Raw genomic sequence first — 20,762 nt, 5'->3', positions numbered from 1 at the left:
CAAGCAAGGTTGTATCATCTGCATATCGCAGGTTGTTAATGAGTCTTCATCCAATCCTGATGCCACGTTTTTCTTCACAGAACCCAGCTTCTCAGATTATTTGCTCATACAGGTTGAATAAGTATGGTGAAAGAACACAATCCTGTCGCACACCTTTCTTAATTTTAAACCGTTCAGTGTTCCCATGTTCTGTTGGGACAACTGCCTTTTGGTCCATATACAGATTCCACATGAGCACAATTAAGTGTTCAGGAATACTCATAGTTCACAATGTTGTCCCTAGCTTGTCATGATCCACACAATCGAAAGCCTCTGCATAGTCAATAAAGCACAGGTAAACATCTTTCTGGTATTCTCTGCTTTCAACCAAGATCCATTGGACATCAGCAATGATATCCCTTGTTCCACAGCCTCTTCTGAATCCAGCTTGAACCTCTGGAAGTTCTCTGTCAATGAATGCTTGTAGCTGTTTCTGTATAACCATTCATAAAACTTTACTCACGTGGGATATCAAAGATATTGTCCAATGATTTCTACATTCCGTTGGGCCGTACCTCATTTTTACAAAGTAGTATATTTTTGAAAATTCTCTTATTTTTTAAATGATTTAAAATTTTTAGTTTTCAAAAACACCGTCAACACAAGAGCTATTTCTCAAAAATGTATCATATAAAATGATTCTATTTTAAAACTATTAAAGTAAAACCTAAGAGTCTGTCACGAGTTTTTAAAATATTCTAAACGTAAAGTGTATCTACAAAAGCAACTGAGAGAGCTGGTTTCCTTTACTAGTGGCAAAGATGAGAAGGGAGTTGACGTTTTAAAGCAGCTGTATAACGTAACCGACTCGATGGCACTTAACAACAACAACAATAACGTAACAGTGAATGCTACTGCTCTACAACTCAGAAGTTTGGAAAATAACAGTCACCGTAGCAGCACATTCAATGCTTAGTTATCACATCATTAACAATCTTCAAATCCTACAAATCATAGCCCTGGAGTCAAATGCAGAGTGAGGCTTGTATTTGTCAAGCAAGCTTTACTGGCATATAACCCACCTGTTCTTTTACACATTGTCCATGGTGGTTTTTGAGCCCCCAGAGCAAAGATGAGAACTTGAAACAGAATGCAGCCCTCAAATCTAAAACATTTAGTATCTCACTCAGCAAAATGTGTGTTCAACCTTCAACACTAAAGAGAAGGCCTAATCCGACGCACCCATCTATTACTGAAGTCTCCTTTGCTGTGGGCTTACTCATATGCTTCTTCACAAACTCTCCCTAACGTAGGACCAGGTCAACTTGTTTAAAAACATCCCTCTACAGTCCAATCATCATGATAATATGAATGGAGGAAAGCTTTTGGGACCTTCATTTGCTGATGGGGCACAACTCAAAATGAGGAGAAATGACTGAAAACATCCATTAATAATCAGAACATGTTATGTACAAAGTATGAATCTAGGTAAATTGGAAGTTGTCAAAAATAAAATGGAACACATTAAGAACACTACCCTGGGCATTAGTGAGTGAAAATGGACTGGTAATGGCTACTTTCTGTCTGACAAACATGGTTTACAATGCCAGGAATGATAAATTCAGAAGGAATTTAATAAATGGCATTCATCATCAAAGAGACCATTTCAAGATCTATGTTGAAATCCACTGCTGTCTGTGATAATCCAATATCCATACATCTACAAGACCACAAAACTACTATTCAAATTTACACATCAAACCACTAAAGCCAGTGATGAAACTGAAGAATTTTACCAACTTCTTCTGTCTGAAATTGATCAAACTTGAACCAAAATGTATTCATGATTACTGGTGATTACAATGTAGAAGTTGAAAGCAAAGAGGAAGGAGTGAGCTGTTGGAAAATATGGCCTTGGTGATAAAAATGATGTTGGGAGACCGCATGATGGAATTTTGCAAAACAAATGACCTATGCATCGTAAATACTTTTCTAAACTTAATAAAAGGCAACCATTCCAAGGGACCTCACTAGATGGAATACAGAGAAATCAAATTGACTACATCTGTGGGAAGACATGATTGTAAAGATCACTATCATCAACCAAAACAAGACCAGATTTTCAAGTGATCATATGAAAGTTTAGGCTGAAGGTGAGTAATATTAAAACAAGTCCACAAGAGCCAAATTATGATGCTGAACATATCCCACCTGAAATGAGAGTCATCTCAAGAACAGATTTGATGCACTGGACACTAATGAGCCAAGACTAAAAGAGCCATGTCACGACATCGAGAACCTAACACAAGAAGCAAAGCATCATTAAAAAGATAGGGAAAAAAGAAAAGACCAAAATGGATGTCAGAAGAGACTCTGAATTTCCTCTCCAGCAAAGAGATGCTAAAACCAATAAAAGAAATGAAGACATAAAAGAGCTGAACATAAAATTTCAAAGGGAAGCTCAAGAAGACTAGTAAAAAATTATGATACTTGGATATATTTCTAACCTGGAATTAGAAAAACAAAACTGGAAGGACACATGCTCAGCATTTCTCAAGCGCAAAGAACTGAAGAAAGAATTCAAACATCAGCTTTCAATATTGAAGGATTCCATGGGCAAAATATTGAACGATACAGAAAGCATTAAAAGAAGGAAGGAACACATTGAGTCACTGTACCAAAAGAAATAGTTAACATTCAACCATTTCAAGAGGTAGCATATGATCAAGAACCAGTGATTACTGAAGGAAGAAATCCAAGCTGTGTTGAAGGTATTGGCATAAAAAAAATTTAAAAAAAAAACAGGAACTGACAGAATTAAATTGAAACCTTTCAAGAAACTGATGAAGTACCACAGGTACTCACTCATCTAAGCTACCTGGTTAGCCAATTAGAAGAGATCTATATTTGAGCCCATCCCAAAGAGAGGTGAGCCAACAAAATGCATAAATCATGGAACACTGTCATTAATATCACATGCAAATAAAATTTTGCTGAAGATGATTCAAAAGCAGTGGCAACAGAATATATAGGCAGGGAACTGCCAAAACAAGCAGATCAGAAGGGGACAAGGAACTGGGATATCACTGTTAACATCAAACACAACTTGAATGAAAGCAGAGAATACCAGAAAAATGTTTACTTGTGCTTTATTGACTATGCAAAGGCTTTTGAATGTGTCGATCATGACAAGCTATAGATAACATGGCAAAAAGGGATACACAAGACCACTTAGTTGTGCTCATAAGGAACCTATACTTAGGCCAAGAGGCAGTCATTCAAACAGAACAAGGGAAACTGAATGGTTTAAAATTAGGAAAGGTATATGCTAGGACTGTATTCTTTTGCCATACTTATTCAATCTATATGCCAAGCAAATAATTTGAGAAGCTGGATTATATAAAGAACTGGGCATCAGAATTGGAGGAAGACTCATTAAAAACTTGTGACACGCAGATAACATATCCTTGCTTACAGGAAGTGAAAAGGATATAAAATATTTACTGATGAATATCAAAGACTTCAGCCTTCAGTATGAATTGCACCTCAAGGTAAAGAACACAAAACTCTTCACAACTGGATTGTGAAATCGAGAAAAGACTGAAGTTGTCAAAGACTTCATTTTGTTTGGATCCACAAGCAATGCCCAAGAAAGCAGCAGTCAAAAACTCAGTCAACAGAGTGCAATAGGCAAATGTACTGCATCTGACCCAAGCCATGGTAAAACTGGACAACAATCTGAAAGAGCATGGAGGCCCATAGGTGAAATGATGCATTTGAGTTACGGTGTTATAGCAGAAGCCTCTTCTCCAAAATAAGGACCCCATAATATCACTCAAGAGCCTTCATCCTGCACGTGGTTCTGGTCTCTTTCCTTGCAGATGGTTTGCAGGTGGCTCACCATTGCAGAAGGCACATAAATTCACATCTGTGTGTCTTGGCTACACATAAAATGCATGTAAGATACTTCAACTGTCTAGTCACCTATCAAGGTCAAGTTCAAATGAGACAACCCAGGTACAATACCATGAATATCACGGTCTTGCAATTTCCACAGTATAGCTGCAAGTTTATTACCAAAACAATAGCTGATGTCACCAAATCCATTATTACTGATAAATTAATTCCTTTCACAAAAAAAGAACTCAAAAATAATAGTAAAACTGAACGGATCTTAACTTATAAAACTTAAGTTCTTGTAAGTTTTATAAGAATTTTCCAATGCCATTTAAAAAAAAAAAATACAGATCTATTTTCAATTATCTGTACTGAGCAAATTATGAATGAAACCTTTTAATAATAGTTCATACATGAAAAATTCATTAGAGAAAAACAAAATCGGTCAACTCTACAGATGACTACAAAAACTGCCCCCAAAGGATTTAAACCCAGTACACATTTCTACTTACCTTGCAAGCCTTCCAATAATTTTGGATAACGGACATGTTCCTCTGTTCCATGCCCAAGTCTCTGATTGTCACCTTTTCCCCATGAATAAACTTGCCCATCTTTCGTCAGAGCAATAGAAAATTGACTTCCACAGCGCACTTTCACAACATACAAGTCTTGAAGCTTTTCAATTAGCTTTGGCGTTTTACAGCCATCACTACCACCTCTGCCCAATTTCCCATAGTCGCCATCTCCCCAAGACCATACTTGACCTAAAAAACATCAAGTGTATATAAATTAGGAAAACAGTACACTTTACTGAAAACTTTTAAATAACTAATAATAATCAACATATTCAATAAACCAATCAATCTAGACCATCAATGTGTACAGTTAACGCCTCCAGTGCAGTGTATTATTTAATGTCAGTTCTAACTGTAAATCCCAACAAACATTTTTCTGATGGGGGAATACGCTGATAGGAGTACATGACTCAGTAAATAGGGTTCATTGTAATTGTAAAAACTCTAATATGAGGATTAGAGTCCTGGGGCAGCACTGTAGGTCATTTGAACTGCAAGGGCAGCAGTTCAAACTCTCGGCGGTTCAGGATGCTCATCAGAAACTCTATGCAGGGTTACTGTAAGTTGGAACCGACATGATGGCACTTAACAACAACAACAGGAGCACTGGTCAATCTTACCATCCTGCTGGGTACAAAATGAGCCACCTCAAAAACAGGACTGAAAGGGGGATTCTCACTGCCATGAAGAAAGAAGAACCAAGAGGAGCCATCATTTACCCAGTCACTCTGCCCCCAGCTTCCCCTGTGGTCCTGAAACTCAAACCAGCTCCATCAAGAGCCCCTGAGAACTACTTCCAGATCGAGAGTCCTGAACATAGATTAACACTGAAGCCAACAGGAATTCCATCTAGGGCCAGGAACGCTACCATCACATCCCTTCCACAAGTACTCTGTGAGCTTCTTGAATTACAGGAGTACACCAGAGATTTCTCCCTTCTGCATCCAACAACGACACTGTTTGTTTTTGCAAATACAACAACCCAACAATGCCCTAGAGAAAACAGACAACTTTAGCTCACAAGAAGAAACATGAGAGAATAGCTCAAATAAATGACCAAGATGCAGGGCCAGAAATCGTTTCTCAAGAAAAGTTAATGGAGCTAACTAAAAAAGAATTTTAAAGAATGTCAATTAGATACCTTCAAAGGATAGATAGAAGATCAAGAAAAGCAGTAAGAACGCAATTAATACTTTAGTAAAAGACATTTTCGTATAACACATCCACCAAAGAAATTGCCAAGTAAGGTTGCATGGTCCCCCTTCAATACAATGCAGTCACCAAACCATCATGCAGTTTTATTTACAACAGTATGTCACAAAAAGCATGCCTCTTCAGGACTATGCCTTGAAGAGGTTTGTGTTGGTTTGTTTCTTTTTCATTTCATGATTAAAAGTTTTATACTCTGGTTCTCAATTTGCCAATGTACACTGGAGGAAAGAAAAGATACAGAGACTCTCCAGCTGATTTTAATAGACAAATCCCCACAATGTCATCAGATGTTGAAGACAGATCTCCAGGGTGCTAAAGACAAGACAGACCCCACAACACCAACGAACAGCAAAAACCACTCAATATCAACAAAATACCACCAGGATATTGGAGAAGAGGCCCTCTAAAATGTCAATGGAAAGATTCCCACAATGCACAGAGACAGACTCCACAAGGCTGAAGACCCTTACAATGCCAATCGACAAACTCCACAATGCCAATAAAGAGAACTAAAACCAAATCACACCCACTACCATCACACCAAGAATAGCACTATACTGTTAACTGTAAGGTGAGTAGTTCAAACCCACCAGCTGCCCTTTGGAAATCCCATTCAGAATCATTGTGAGTCGTAATCAACTTGACAGCATTTAACAAATACAACCATCAAGTCAAAGACAACTTAAAGCGACTATAATGGGGGTTTCCAAGGCTGTAAATCTTTACAAAAGCAGATAGATTCATCTTTCTCCCAATGAACAACTGGTGGATTTGAACTGTCAACCTTACAGTTAGGAGCCCAATACCAATCCCACAGTGCTACGATAGCTCCTTTTAATAAAGAAAAAAAATTCAAAATGCTGATGACAGACCCCCAGTGACACTAAACACAACACACCACAATGGTGAGGACAAATTCTCACAAGGCTGATGGGCAGATCCCATGATGCTGATGAACAGAAAAGAACCCCACAATGCTAACAGATAGACAACCACAATGATAACACTACACACACACAACAAAGCCAAGGACAAAGAGATCCACGAGATACCACTGAACAGATAATCACAATGCCAACAGACATCCACAATGACAATGAAGAGACACACCGCTAGGATGCTAAAGGACACATCACCACAATGTTGAGGACAGATCCACATGATGCTAAGAACAGACACCCATGACACCAATGGCCAAGACTCTACAATACTTACTAAACACATTGTTTTTTAAATGTTATTCTAACCATCAAACCTGATAAATAAATCTTTACAATCTCATTTACAAACTTATTAACAAAAACCAAAAAACAAGCAAGCAATGCAACATATTACAGAAAATCCAAGAATAACCAGGATTTACCACAGGAAACCAACGTGGCAAAACATCATGAAATTTAATAAATAACCAGAGACTACTTTCATGGTTAGTGAAAAACTGTTAAAATCCAAAGGGTGGTAACCACAAACCAGCTGTGTGGCTCTGGGCAAAGACACGCCATTCAACTCTTTTGAGAAGCCCCTCCACAAACAGCACAAAAGAGCCACATCCATGTGAAGGCCAGCAACCTGTCAGGCAGGATGACACTGAACGGTTTACTGTGCTCCCAGCAGCCGCTGACTGTGCTCCCAGCAGCCACTGGCTATGCTCCCAGCAGCTGCTGACATTCCACAGCCTCAAGAAGCAGCCCAGGGCAGGGTGTGCTCTACCTACCGTTCTCAGTCACAGCCAGGGTCTGAGCATCCCCGCTCCCACATGCCACGTCGATAACCTTCAGGCCTTTCAGCCCAGCGACGAGCACCGGAATGACCTCGTCCTCACTGGACCCTTTAAATAGACAGGACGGTTCTTACTGAAAAGCACTCATGAGAGGAGACTTCCGGCATGCACTCAGCCCTCACACACAGACATACCGTGGCCCAGGCGGCCGTAGTTCCCGCGGCCCCACGTGTACAGCTCTCCTTCGGCAGTGATGGCGGCACTGTACGTGCTTCCACAGGCAATGTGCACCACGTGCTTCCCTGCCTGCTTTCCTGAAAATGCCGAGATCACCTTAGGCTCTTCCAGAGGCCTGTGGGGAGAAAAAAATATCCTTCTAGGCATCTTGTTGTTGACAAGGAAAATTCACTAATTCAACTGCAAATGTTGGCAACGTGTCTAAAAATGCATAATTAAAACTAAACCTCTATAAAACTGGTCACAATGTGACATACAGTTAATTAAATGTGGAAATAATAAAGCAAGCACTGCAATCTGAGTCTTATTTCACCATCAGTATGACACAGCCACTCCTTGGATACCCTACCTCTATGAACCAGAACTGACTCGATGACATTTACCAGCAATAACAACAACATGACACTGTTAAAAATTAAAAGTCACACTAGTCGAAAAACTTTCCAAAATAAGTAAAGTATCCTGTGTTTCTAATCTGCTTGTAATCTGAATGTTGACTCTTCTTGGTAACATCTTTTTAAGTGTCCACTCCAATCTCACCAAAGACAAGTTCTACTCATGTTGTGACCCCTTGGTGTTCCTATTTAGTGCCATCAAGTTGGTTCCGACTCACAGTGACCCCGTACTGGACGTCCAAGCAACAACTAGTGGGTCGGAACTATTGGCTTGCGGTTAGCAGTCCAGTGCTGATCCCGCAGCGCCACCCCAGTACTCCCAGCCTGCTACATAAATTAACCCGTATACAGGACACGTGTGCATCCAAATGACTTACACCTCAGTAACTTCCTCGATCTTGCTTCAGCTCATTTCAACTCCCCCAAAAGTCTCTCTCCAACTCCTGCCATCTACAATGATTTCTTTTTCATGTGCTGCGGGAGAAGGCACTGGACCACAAGGTCAGTTTGAACCACAAGGTGAGTGGTTCAAATTCACCAGCCGCTCCTTGGAACCCTATACAGGGTCAGAATTGGAACTGACTTGACAGCACATACGACAACAAACTTCCTCATAGGGCAATAAACAAATTACTCAAGTTATTCATTCTCGTATTTAATACTGGCTGCTAACTACAAGGTTGGTTGTTCAAACTCACCAGCAGCTCCAAAGAAGGCTGAGGTCCTCTGCTCCCTTAGAGATTTACAGTTTCAGAAACTCTACAGGGTCATTGTAAGTATGATCAACCAGATGGCAGTGGGTTTCTTTTTAAATAATAATTTAAGCAGCAATTTGCTATTGCTTTATAAATGCTTAACTATGAATAAGCTAAGCGTAATAGTACCTGAACCTGGTTTACATGGGAAGATAATACTGTACAACCACAATTTTCATAGCACATGTGCCTGTACAGATCTCACCTGCCTTCAAGTCTGAGAGGTGCAATTATAAATTCCATTCCTGTTTTTCATGATAGTATTATCACATTACCCAGATTCCTTACACTGAGTAAGTTCTGAATATTTCTGACTCTGCAAAATTGTGTAGCACTAACACATTACACAGCCTTTTTGTAGCTTTTGAGATTCTTTCGAGTTGAACGGCAATACGTTGGTTTCGCTCCAGTGATGTGTCTGTGAATGGAGCACACTGCATTTCCAGCATCCTATAAACAGACTGCTAGGCAAAGTCCAGAAGACGTTTAGCCCTGCATACACCTCCGAGGCCCGTGTACTGGGACTACCTGATTGGAGCAGACTTGGTCCATTTTCAGCCAAATGCATGTAAGAGTTGCACTGTTCTGTGGGAACAGTCCGCCCTCTCATTCTCTACAGACCTACGTGTTTAACAAAACTATTTTCTATGCTGGTTTCTTGTCTCTCACAATAATAAAAAGATACCACCAGAAAAAAAAAATATTCAAAATCGGTTTGTTTTACCACCTGTGATAATATAACATATGGTTCAAAAACTGGGGGACTTCATCTGAACTATTTAGGAATGAACTGAAAGCTGTGTAGAAATCGGCTTTAGGAAACTCTATTGGGGGTCGTCATGTGAGTAAATAGAGCAAAAGTTGCATCATGGTGGTTGCTGACGTTGGGGGAGGACAGTAGGCCAACTTCTGTTCCGCTCTCCACTTTGGAGCCCTCCCGCACCATCCCCAAGGATGGGCACATCCGGGTCGAGATGGCAGACAGCATCAATAAGCCCAGTGTAACTTATAGGACTCAGCCTCACACGTACATAGTGTCCCCATGGCCTAGCCGCCCTCCGTCTCCACAGCCCCAGGAGTACACCTCTCCAGTGGCTGCCAACGCCAGGTAATGGTGACCATCAGAATGTGCGGCGATTTTTACGATGTTTCTAGAGGCAAGGCCCTGGACCAGCTGTGGGGCCTCAAAGAAAAAAAAAATAGGGAAGAAACATAGTCAGTATGAACACAGCATTACCTTCCTCAATTACACATCTCACTTAATAAACCCTACCAGAGCACTACACCGCCCACCTCGCACCCACAGTTCCCACACCGCCCACCTCGCACCCACAGAATACCAGAGGAATGCCTTTCTTGAGTCTGTAGAGGCTGGCCTTGTGCCAGAAGGGAGGAATGCCTGCCCCTTTCCGGACTGGCAGTGAAAGCACCTACCAGCGCGTCACTGTTGTAGGACTGCATGTACACACGGCCGCTCCGTGACAAGATGAGGAAACGCTTCTCCGCACAGGCAATCTGTGTGACCCCCAGGCTGGCAAGGCCTTCACACTGAATGGGACCAATCACATTGGCATAGTATTTCCATCCTATTAATCCCCAGCCAATCACCTCTTGCAATGACCCCTGTAAGATATTAAAACAGTTTCCTGATAGTCGCAAGCAATTCTCTCAATCAAAAGAATAATTTTTTATAAATTATTTTTAGCAGTAATAAGCAAAAACAGGAGCTATGATCCAAAATATCATAAAAACTCACAACACACTGACCAAAAAATAAATGTTCCAATTCATACGTTAAGGTGAAGGAACTGAACATGGTGATTTTCCCATCACTTAACTTTAACAGAACCCAGTAAAAAGTACTAACTACATGTGGACCTGAAATATATTTTAAAACAATACTCAAATTGAACCAGGCTGCCATTTCACACCATACCAGTCCCAAATCCAGAAGCCTCAGTGACCCCCTGGAGTCCTAGTGTGGTGCTGTGGGCTCATGCGTCAGACAGCAAAGTTGTTTGAACTGCAAGGTTGGTGGTTCACGCTCACCAGCTAATCCTTGGAAACCCTATACAGGGTCACTATGGGTTGGAATTGACTGGACGGCACTTAAAAACAACAGTAGCAAGAAGCTGCTCCTGGAAGTGAGGCACTGGAGAGAAAAGTGCTCCTCCTGTGGCTGTGACCATTAGAGGTCACCTGTACCAGAAAAGCTTGCGGCATTCATGGCATTCATAGAAGGCATTCAACACATGTGCTTGACAATCACACGAAGTACTTCACAATCTGCATGCTAACAGATGCACATAGTCACACATGCCCACAGAGGCACAAACATACACACAAGTGCACACACCAACATGCACACACATATACAGGAGCACATGTACCAGATAAATCATTCTAACACTACTTAAGTATCAAAATAATAACAACAACCTAAGTGTCCACCAATAGAAGACTGGTAAAAACCCTTTGGGATAACAGCCCGCTACACCACTAGATCTCCTACATGTAACATTCTACATATCAATATAAGAAAGGAGGGAACTTAACACATATTCACCCCAGAAAACACTGAAGAGACTAGGGAAACAATTCGGAGCAAACAGGCGAGCTTGGTATATGGAGGCAGAGCGGGGTGTGTCTCTACAGAATCGTTTTTATTTCAAGCCATATGAAGATTTACCATTTATTTAATCATCTAAAACACAACACTTCATACTAAAAATAGAAAGGTTGAAAAACCTGAACTTAAAGCCCAAATCCCTTGATCTAATGACTACCTAAGCTACACTGTAGACAAGCAGGTAAGAAAGGTGAGTGGACCTGCAAGGCATGCTCCCCGCATACCCATTCACACCACTAGACCTGCATCACTGCTCCAAGACCCAGCCTCCTGACAGACAGTCCACTTTCAGAACTTGTAATGAGCAAGTGCAGGGCTGGGTAAAGGCTCTGAGCCTAGGACACAAGGTGGGTTCCAGGGTGCCCCTTCAGGGCCCTACCTGCTTGATGAGGCTGTCAAAGGGATCATCAAGAGGCCAAGAGTACTCAGGAAAGGCATGGGGCCTGGCACAGGTGGCTCACATTGTGCACCACTTTCACCACCAAACTGCCCAGGGGACAGCTAGACCCGTCAGCTCCACGGTCACTTACCTTGAACAGCTCCCACCAACAATATCACATAAAACAAGAGCTACAAAAGTACACAATGTGAAAGACTATAAGGACTAACACAGCAGAAAGGCCTGGTGTGGCGCAGTATACTGGTAACCGTAAGATCGGCAGTTCAAACCCACCAGCTGCTCTCAGAAACCCAATGTAGGGTCACTATGAGTCAGAACCAACTCCATGGCACACAACAACAGCAACAACACTCCACAGCAACATACCTTGTGAGATGTTGGTGAGCTACACAGAGGAGGCATACAGGGAGTTGCCAGGCGGTCCAAGTGGGCCGTGACGACGACTGCTGTCTGCCGTAGGTCAATGGCCAGCTCATTGTCTTGTGGCAGGGTGAGGTACCTCAGGAAACTCTCATTTGGGCTCAGAGGGCCAGATAACAGCTAGATACAAAATGCAAACAAACATCTTGAGAAATGGAGAGAAAAATTTAAGTAATACTGTTAACCTGCAACCGTGTTGTTTTTGTTGTTGTTAAGTGCTGTGGAGTCGCTTCCAACTCATAGCAACCCTGTATAGCGTTTCCGAGGCTGTAAATCTTTATGGGAGCAGACAGCCTCATCTTTCTCCTGCAGAACAGCTGGTAGTTTCGAACTGCTGACCTTGTGGTTCACAGCCCGATTTGTAACCACTACGCTACCAGAGCTCCTTGTGCAACCATATGAATGAGCTTTAAAAAATTAAAGGAATAGAATGAGAAGATCATGGAATTTTTCTCCAAGCTTTTTGAAGCCTCCTCATATTTCAGTGTTGACAAATACGCAGTATCAGTAAATCTGTTCACTGGGACCGTTAAATGACAGATGTTGAGTGCACATTCATACCATATATCTGGACATTTATTGGAGTCCTGGTGTGACACTGTAGGGTAAACATTGGACTGCTAACCGCAAGGTCAGTAGTTCAAACCCACCAGCCACTCCTTAGAAACCCTATAGGGATTTCTATGAGTTAAACTGACTTGAGCACACAACAACATATATTTATTACACCACACCTCAGTTCAATGCTAGATGTGGATTCCACATGAATTACTAATACAGCACAAACCATTCTGCAGGCCAGGCCTCCCCCAGGACCATTAATAACAAGCGTGAAAGTGACACAAACAGCACCTCAATCTAACTTTGAAAACATATTCATTACCATTTATATGAAGCCCACTCTGGAAAAAAAACAAGTTTTATTTACAAATTAAGTCACACCTCAACTTCTCAAAATAATAAGTAGACTGAAATGTTATAATGGGATAACTACATCTTTCCAGAGAAACATTTGTAAAACTAACATCTACTTATAAAGAGACGCAGTCCTGGGGGTTGAGGCACAAGCTAGAATGAGTTTCGGAGACCTTCAGGCCTGCTGGCGCAGCTGGAGCTGTGGGCCTCCAACAGTGCAAGCCCACAGGCAGAGTCAGCGTGGCAAGCTGACATTTCAAACATTCTTTCCTAATGTGAACTTAGAGTATATGTTTGACTTGATTTAGTGTTGATGGCGAGTCCGGTGTCCACCAATCTGAGGAGTCCCCAACAAACGGCATGATGGGGAGGAGATAAAGACTTACTTGGCTCTCCAAAGCATGTTATCAAAATGTAACAGTAAGATGACTGGAAATATATTTTCCATGTTGACAAAGTGACACATCATGTTGGCTCACTCCTTTGTGCCTTGCCACAACAATCTGATCCTCAATGAGCAGACCCTTCTCCCAGCTTAGTGCACGGCCTCCTGCTCTTACCTACCTACCTCTCCTTATGTGCACTTGCACTCCTTTCATGTAAGAGAGCATCTAAATGCTGACTACAATGAGCTGCAGATCAAGCAAGCACTACAGCCCATGCACATGAAAGCTCTGCTGTGCTAGTGCAGCTCAGACACACCAGGAGCAACGCTGCACAGTCAACACGCATGTCTACCAGTGAACATGTGTGTCAATACGTAAGGGCCTCCTACAAAGTAGACACAACGCATAACCAAACACGGCACATCCAAGAGGGCTCACCAGGTGTTGTACTGCACTAATTCTGTAACACCATCGCCTGCCCAACCTGCCTTACCTGGTCACATACCCACAGCCCCACAGAAAAAGCACCTCCAGGGACAAGGACCTCAGTCTAGTTTATAGAAGGAAATCTCCCCACCGTAGAATAGCCACAAGCATGCCACTTGGCCCCCAAATGCCCCGGATGCTTACATGAACGTCGGTTTCGGGGTGCAGCACATCCTTGTTGCAGAGGATACCCTGGAACCTTTGCAGCAGGGGCAGCAGCGGGGCACTGGTGCCCTGCGCAGACCTCTCGTTATCAGTTTCCCGGGCCCCACTGTCCCACAACTGAAGCAACAACATGATGGCGGATAACATTTGGCTAAAAAAGAAAATACATTCGCTAGAAAAAAGAGACTGTCATTTCACCATGCTCTATCAAAAATAAAAGCAAACAACATTGAGGAAATACACTAGGTTTTACAGAAAACTAAAATAATCCCAAGGAAGCAATCCTGACAGTAAAATCACTGACACAGAACCAAGATTCTAGCCTGCTATTTATCAAAAAGGTAACACCAAAGTCTACAAACCCTTCTCCTTGCTCAGTGCACAGCCTCCTGTTATTCCCAAATAAGAAATTCAAACAGCTCTTTCTGTATGAAATTTCTAACACCTTAAATTAATGGAACAAAAATAATTATTTTATAAAACTAAAGGGGAAACATAACAGTTCCTAAAATACCAGAACTTTAGGCCTAAAAGAGTGAAGAAAATCCAGCTATACCTGGCACTGAAACAATGATCCCTTTGAATAGAGACCACCAAGCATTTGCCAAAGTCATAAACGCTGGACAGAGGGGTACATCCTGAGAGCACTGCCATCCCATGGCCTTCTTACCTCAGCGTGCCCCTCTGTACGGCCAGTTCTAACAGGATGGCCAGGGCCAAGTGCTGGTCCTGCAAGGGGATACTCCCTGGTCCTTTCGTGCCAGGCGCTCCATGAACATCCCTGAAACAAGAACAGGGCATGCAGGACAGAGCACTGTCAGAGTCACCATGCCTGAAATAATGCTCACATATTAAGCTCTATTCTCTATCCACTCAAAAAGTTAAGTATCTCTTAATATTTAGAGCCAAGGTTCAGAGACTAGCTACTTGTATCTATTCAGAGATTTTAAAGCATACAATTAACTTATAAAGAAATGTTTTATTAATGGCATTAATTCATATACTGTAAGATATCATTACTTAGAAGGCATATTCCAAGTTGCTGAAGCACAAAATCTTTTGTATTATTAGTCAAGATATGATTAGAAAACGACTTACATATTTTCCCAGTTTCAATCAAATGTAAGGGCTTTGGGGGCTCTACAGTCCTAGAGAAGAACTAATTTCTCAAAGTACCTGAAAGTCTATAGACACAATGTTGATGCTAATTTTTATCTCCTATCAATGAAAAGAACTGATCGTGTTGATTGCCCAGTAATAACAGTGTTCCTGATCTCAGACAAAACAGGAAGAACCTCCTGGCACTACCATCACAGCTGAATTTTTCATATTAATTACAAGCATATATCTCAGGGTCCTCAGCTTTAAGTCTCTCTGTTGCTGTAGTTAAGTGCTGTCCATACAATTCTGGCTGACAGCCACCTGTATAGGGTTTCCGAGGAGCAGCTGGTGAGTTTGAACTGCCGACCTTGCGGTTCAAACCCACCTTTAAGTCCAATGCTTATCCTACAGCACCGCATCAGGACTCCTAAATCTCTATGTTTGTTGTTAAGTGCCATCAAGTCAATTCCAACTCAGAACAACCCTGTATAGGGTTTCTGAGGAGCGACTGGTGAGCTTGAACTGCCAACCTTACAGTTCAAACCAACCTTGCAGTCCAGCGCATTAATCTACAGCGCCACACCAGGACTCCATGGAGATGCCTGAATCAGCCCTCTCAGAAAAGGTCCTCTGATATCCTGGCATGGAAACCACTAGTCGAGGGGAGTGTACACAGGTCTCACTCCGCCCACGGCTATCTGCACTGCTGAATTTATATGGAGTGTGTATTGCTTTTCATTTTAAACTGCTTGATGAGAATTCATGCTTTTCCTTACCAAAAGAAAAAGATTCACATTCAATTTTTTAAAAATACATTAAAACACCTAGATTTAAGTTTAAACATTACAATAAAGTGAAATGCAAGATAAAAGTAGTTCTGTTTCCACGTTACCTATTAAAATTTTTAATCTGTCACAACGGGTGGCATTTTCATTTCCACCAAGCACACAATAGGTGCTCAAACACCTTCTGAATGACTGATGACCAAATCATAAAGCATGTGAAAAAAAAAAGTAAATTACAGACAGCATGTTTACTTCCCCATCCCACTCAATATGACAGCTTCCTTAAATCAAATGCTTTCTGAAAGTTGAAAGCCAAGAACTGGAATCACAGAGCTGTGCATACTCTACACACATATCAGAGACCAACGAGGAAGTACCTACCCTGTCACGACAGACCGGAGGAATCGAGTCGCTCGCTCAACCACCTCCAGCCACACAGAGGACACTGTGCTCTCATCAAAGAGAGAGGCTTCCGGGAGTGCCCGCAGAGCATCCAGGGACTCCTGCAACAGCTCGCTGCACAGGTCTGCATCCTCACCTGTGCACATACACATCTCAGACAAGGGCATGCACTGCTGGGCTGTGGGAACCATCCAGCCTCCCCCCTCACACTACCACATCTCAGCTGGAGAATGACTCCCCTCACTTCTCTCCAGGATTGACTCCAAGAGTTGTCTCCCAGTCCCCTCTGTATTTCATGGCTATTACATGTGGAGTACTAACTTCTTGTTACTTAGACATGGGTATATGCAAACAGACTTGACTTTATTACAGAGGCATAGACTGAAAGGCCATCAAGGGTGTGAAAGGCTGAGCTGAAGGCAATGTCCACTCTACAGAAGCATTGGGGACGCATGCCGGGGATGTTCAAACAACACACATTACCTGACCTCCAGGCTCTCCGTAAGAACGCAAAGGCAAAGGAAAGGGCTGCTCGGGATCCAACTCTCGCAAGTCCTTCCACCCCTTTGCCTGTGGGTCGGGCACTGTGGACGAAGCACAGAGGGACTGTGAAAACCGATCAATCAAAGGAATGTATAAATACTAAGAGAGAGTCAGTAACAGGGAGGGATTGGTACCAAAAGCCTTTAGTGTTTTTTAAGACTACAGGATTAGCATTGATTCTTTTTCTAAATTTTTCTCAAATGTATTTCATAAATGAAATATTTTCCTTCAAATGTATTTCATAAATGAAATATTTTCCTTCAAATGTATTTCATAAATGAAATATTTTCCTTTAAATGACTTGGTAAATGCTCATCAAATAAGCTCTAGTTGGGAGAGGACGGACAATGAAGATGATACACAGGAATACAGAAATGGGGAGGAAGGTGCACTGTGGGTGAGGAGTGAGGAGAACACAGAGAATCCTATAACTCACACCCAGACATCACCTGGACCCCAGCCCATTCTGCAGTCTTAACACCAGTCAAAAGGTTCACATCTCAGATCTATAGAAAAGGGTGGGTTTCAGTCCCTACAGAGTTGTCCTGTTCTCTCTCAATTCTACCCTGCAGGGTCATTATCTCCTGAACTGGGTATCTTCTCATCCCCATGTGTCTTTTTAACATTTCAACCACATATCTTATATATATTATTAGTTATGTTATTTTAACAAGACTTGGTTTCATTTTACGTATGTTCAAAAGTTATTCAAATGGTACCATAAAAATCATCCTGAAAAATGAAAAAAAAAAAAAAAAATTTTGGAATATATAAACCAAATCATGCAAAACAAGAGATTTTATTTTAACTTAGCCATGCTCTCCAAATTTGTTGTAATTCACACTTCTATATATCTGGAAGAAAGGGCTATAAAAAATAGGTAATGATAAAAAATGACTTCCCAAAAATACAATGTCAAGTGAAATTAAAACTGAAGGTCACGGAGACCCTATGGTAGTGGTGATCATGTGCCATCAAGTTACTTCAAACTCACAGTGAACAAAACGCCTCATCTTTCCCTCTGTGGAGTCACTATGGGGACAGTTAACGCACACTAGCGAGACCTCTGAGAAGGGGTCTGCATGTCTGGGAGATCAAACTAAAAAGCGCTGAATCAGTTTGTTTTCTTTACCTTATGATTTGGGTGAAAGTTTAATGAGCTAATTGGTTTTCCACTCAGCAATTCATACACGTTTTGCTTTGTGACACTGCCTGCAACCCACACAGTCCGACAGCACATCCCAACCACCCTGTGCTGACAATCTCCCTTCGTCCTCTCATAGTTCCTTCTGAACTTGATGCTGCCCTTTTACGAACCATACAAGATACAGGAGTAAAGAAGCCATCAGTGGTGAAGAGGGAAGTGCCCCTGCAGAGTGCCTTCAGAGCACACTCTGAGAAAGCTGCCCCAGAAGTTCCATGAAGCTTGGACTTCCTGAAGTAATCAGGACCTTACACCTGAGAAAGAGCTACTCCCCCGAGTTGTAGAGTGGTGGCGAATGTATAGAACTGTGTGCGTGGAACTAGTTCTCACTCACAACTACCCTGCATAGGGTTTCGGAGGAGCAGCTGGTATGTTTGAATCACCAAGCCTACAGTTAGCCATCCAGCACTTATCCTACAATGCCACACCAGGACTCCCTATATGGAGTAAGATCTACTAAATCTTCTAGGAGTGGCTCTCCAAAAAGCAGATATTTAATAACAAAGCAAAACATAAGAATCTAGATGATTCTCCACCCACACCATTCAACTACCCGACCCACAGTAAGTTCCACAAAATGACAGAGTCTACCACAATGCAATAATCTGAGCAACACGGAAAAGGAAACTATAAAAACTTCGGATCACAATGTGACCCCACTGTGTACCAGTCAGAATGTCTACAATAAAAAATAGTATCAACAGAGAGGTATGCAAGTTAAGGGGAGAGAAGTAAGTACTGATGTATACACTACCTTGGGACAACAGTGTTCTGCAGTAGACACTGGACAAAGAAACTGGATATGGGAGGAAGAGCGGGAGTATACCCACAAATACGTAAGAGTTTGAAAGAGGCCAAGCGCTGAAATGAAAGGTCAATTTGAACCACAAAGTCAGTGGTTCAAACTCACCAATCACTTCTCGGATACATGACATTGGGTTACTATGAGTCAGAATCAACTGGACAGCTTAATAACAAATTTGTACATGGGTATTTACCTTTCCTACAAACACAACTATGAAGAATGTGGTAGACCATACAGTGAGAATAATGATGAAAACTTCTTAGATATCATCAAACACCTAAGGCAATGAGTTGCTGGGCCTGGGGACTCAGGATCAAAACTCTCAAGGGACACCCTGGTCAACTGACATATCACAGTCCACAGAGAAAATGTTCTATATCCTCCTTTGGTGAGTAGCATCTGGTATCTTAAAAGTGGCCATATAAGGTGCAGCTATGGGTCTATGGCTCTAAGACCTGAGAAACTAGATGCTGAGCAGCTACCGCAACCAACTGCTCTGAAAGGGATCTAATCAGACGGTCCTGGAAAAAGTGGGGGAAAATGTGGAACAAAACTCAAAATTAAAAAAACACACCAGGCTTACTGATCAGAAAGAGACAAGAGGAACATGAGACTCTGGCCCTCGACCACCCTTCAGGTCTGGAAAGGAACTCACCCTCATGGCCCAACTTTCAATTAAGAAACAGACAGGAAACTGGGGGAATGAGAACACTAGCAATACACACTCACTATGAATGATGGAATGGTCAATCATTCAAAATCAAAATGGCAACATTTTTATAAGGACACAGTTGAGAAGGGATGGGAAGGTGGATAGAATGGAACTAGGAACCACAAGGAGGAAACAAACAGTTGTTCCATGGAAGGGATTGCAATCACTGACATGAAGCAAAGTGCAAGATTTGTTGAATGTAAAATTGATGATCTTGTCTGTAAACCTTCACTCAGTTCACAACAAAAAGTTTAACTAAGTTAAAAAAATTGTCAATACCAAATGCTGGTATGAATGTGAAGAAACTGGATCACCTACATACTATTCACTCGTGGGGATGTAAAATGGTAACGCCACTATGGAAAAGACATGACAGTTTCTTACAAAACTAAGCACACACCCCAGCAACTGCACTCTTGGGTACTTATCCCAAAAAATGAATCATATGTTCACACAAAATTTGTACACAAATATTCAAAGCGACTTTATTTGTAATATCCAAAAACTTGAAACAACCCAAAAATCCTTTAAGAGATGAATGATTATACAAAGTATGATATATTATGAAATATTACTCAACAATGAAAAGTAACAATTAGGATGATCTCAAGTGGATTATGTTCAGTGAAAAAAATCAATCTCTCAACACTGTATGACTGAGATGGTCAACAGATTAGTTGATGCCATTGAGTATGGAGAGGGAGAAGATTATGTTGGCTGTAAAAGAGTAGAAAGGTGATTCTTTCTTTGTTCTTTGTGATCACATGGTGATCACACCAATTTGTGTATGTGACAAAACCACATAGAAATACACACACACAAATTAAAACAAGAAATCTGAGTAAGGCTGTTGGACTATATCAATGTTAGTATTTTAGTTATATACTGTAGATTTGCAAGATGCTACCACTGAGGGGAATCTATTCTTTCTCATGGAATATGAATCTACAATGAACTCATAGAAAAAGATTTTTTGCTGTTGTTATTGCTTTAATTTTAGGAAGTTCTACCATTTAATGAGCTCTGGTAGCATAGTGGT

At 41.5% G+C, this 20,762-nt stretch overlaps 1 protein-coding gene across 1 annotated transcript in view; it reads right to left on the bottom strand.

The window, feature by feature from the left end:
* Positions 1-20,762, bottom strand: part of HERC2 (HECT and RLD domain containing E3 ubiquitin protein ligase 2) — a 259,545-nt gene that overhangs the window by 197,571 nt on the left and 41,212 nt on the right. The window contains exons 5-14 of the mRNA XM_006861873.1: positions 16,943-17,043; positions 16,439-16,595; positions 14,842-14,952; positions 14,151-14,322; positions 12,166-12,339; positions 10,205-10,393; positions 9,802-9,953; positions 7,578-7,735; positions 7,378-7,491; positions 4,389-4,640 (exon numbers count right to left, since the gene is read on the bottom strand). Of these exons, the coding sequence (XP_006861935.1) occupies positions 4,389-4,640; positions 7,378-7,491; positions 7,578-7,735; positions 9,802-9,953; positions 10,205-10,393; positions 12,166-12,339; positions 14,151-14,322; positions 14,842-14,952; positions 16,439-16,595; positions 16,943-17,043 (1,580 nt within the window). The remainder of the gene's footprint in view (positions 1-4,388; positions 4,641-7,377; positions 7,492-7,577; positions 7,736-9,801; positions 9,954-10,204; positions 10,394-12,165; positions 12,340-14,150; positions 14,323-14,841; positions 14,953-16,438; positions 16,596-16,942; positions 17,044-20,762) is intronic.

The sequence above is a fragment of the Chrysochloris asiatica genome, unplaced genomic scaffold (assembly GCF_000296735.1).
Source record: "Chrysochloris asiatica unplaced genomic scaffold, ChrAsi1.0 scaffold00044, whole genome shotgun sequence".
Lineage (NCBI taxonomy): Eukaryota > Metazoa > Chordata > Mammalia > Afrosoricida > Chrysochloridae > Chrysochloris > Chrysochloris asiatica.
The sequence above is the reverse complement of the archived record's forward strand: the minus strand, read 5'-3'. Positions and strand labels throughout refer to the sequence as shown.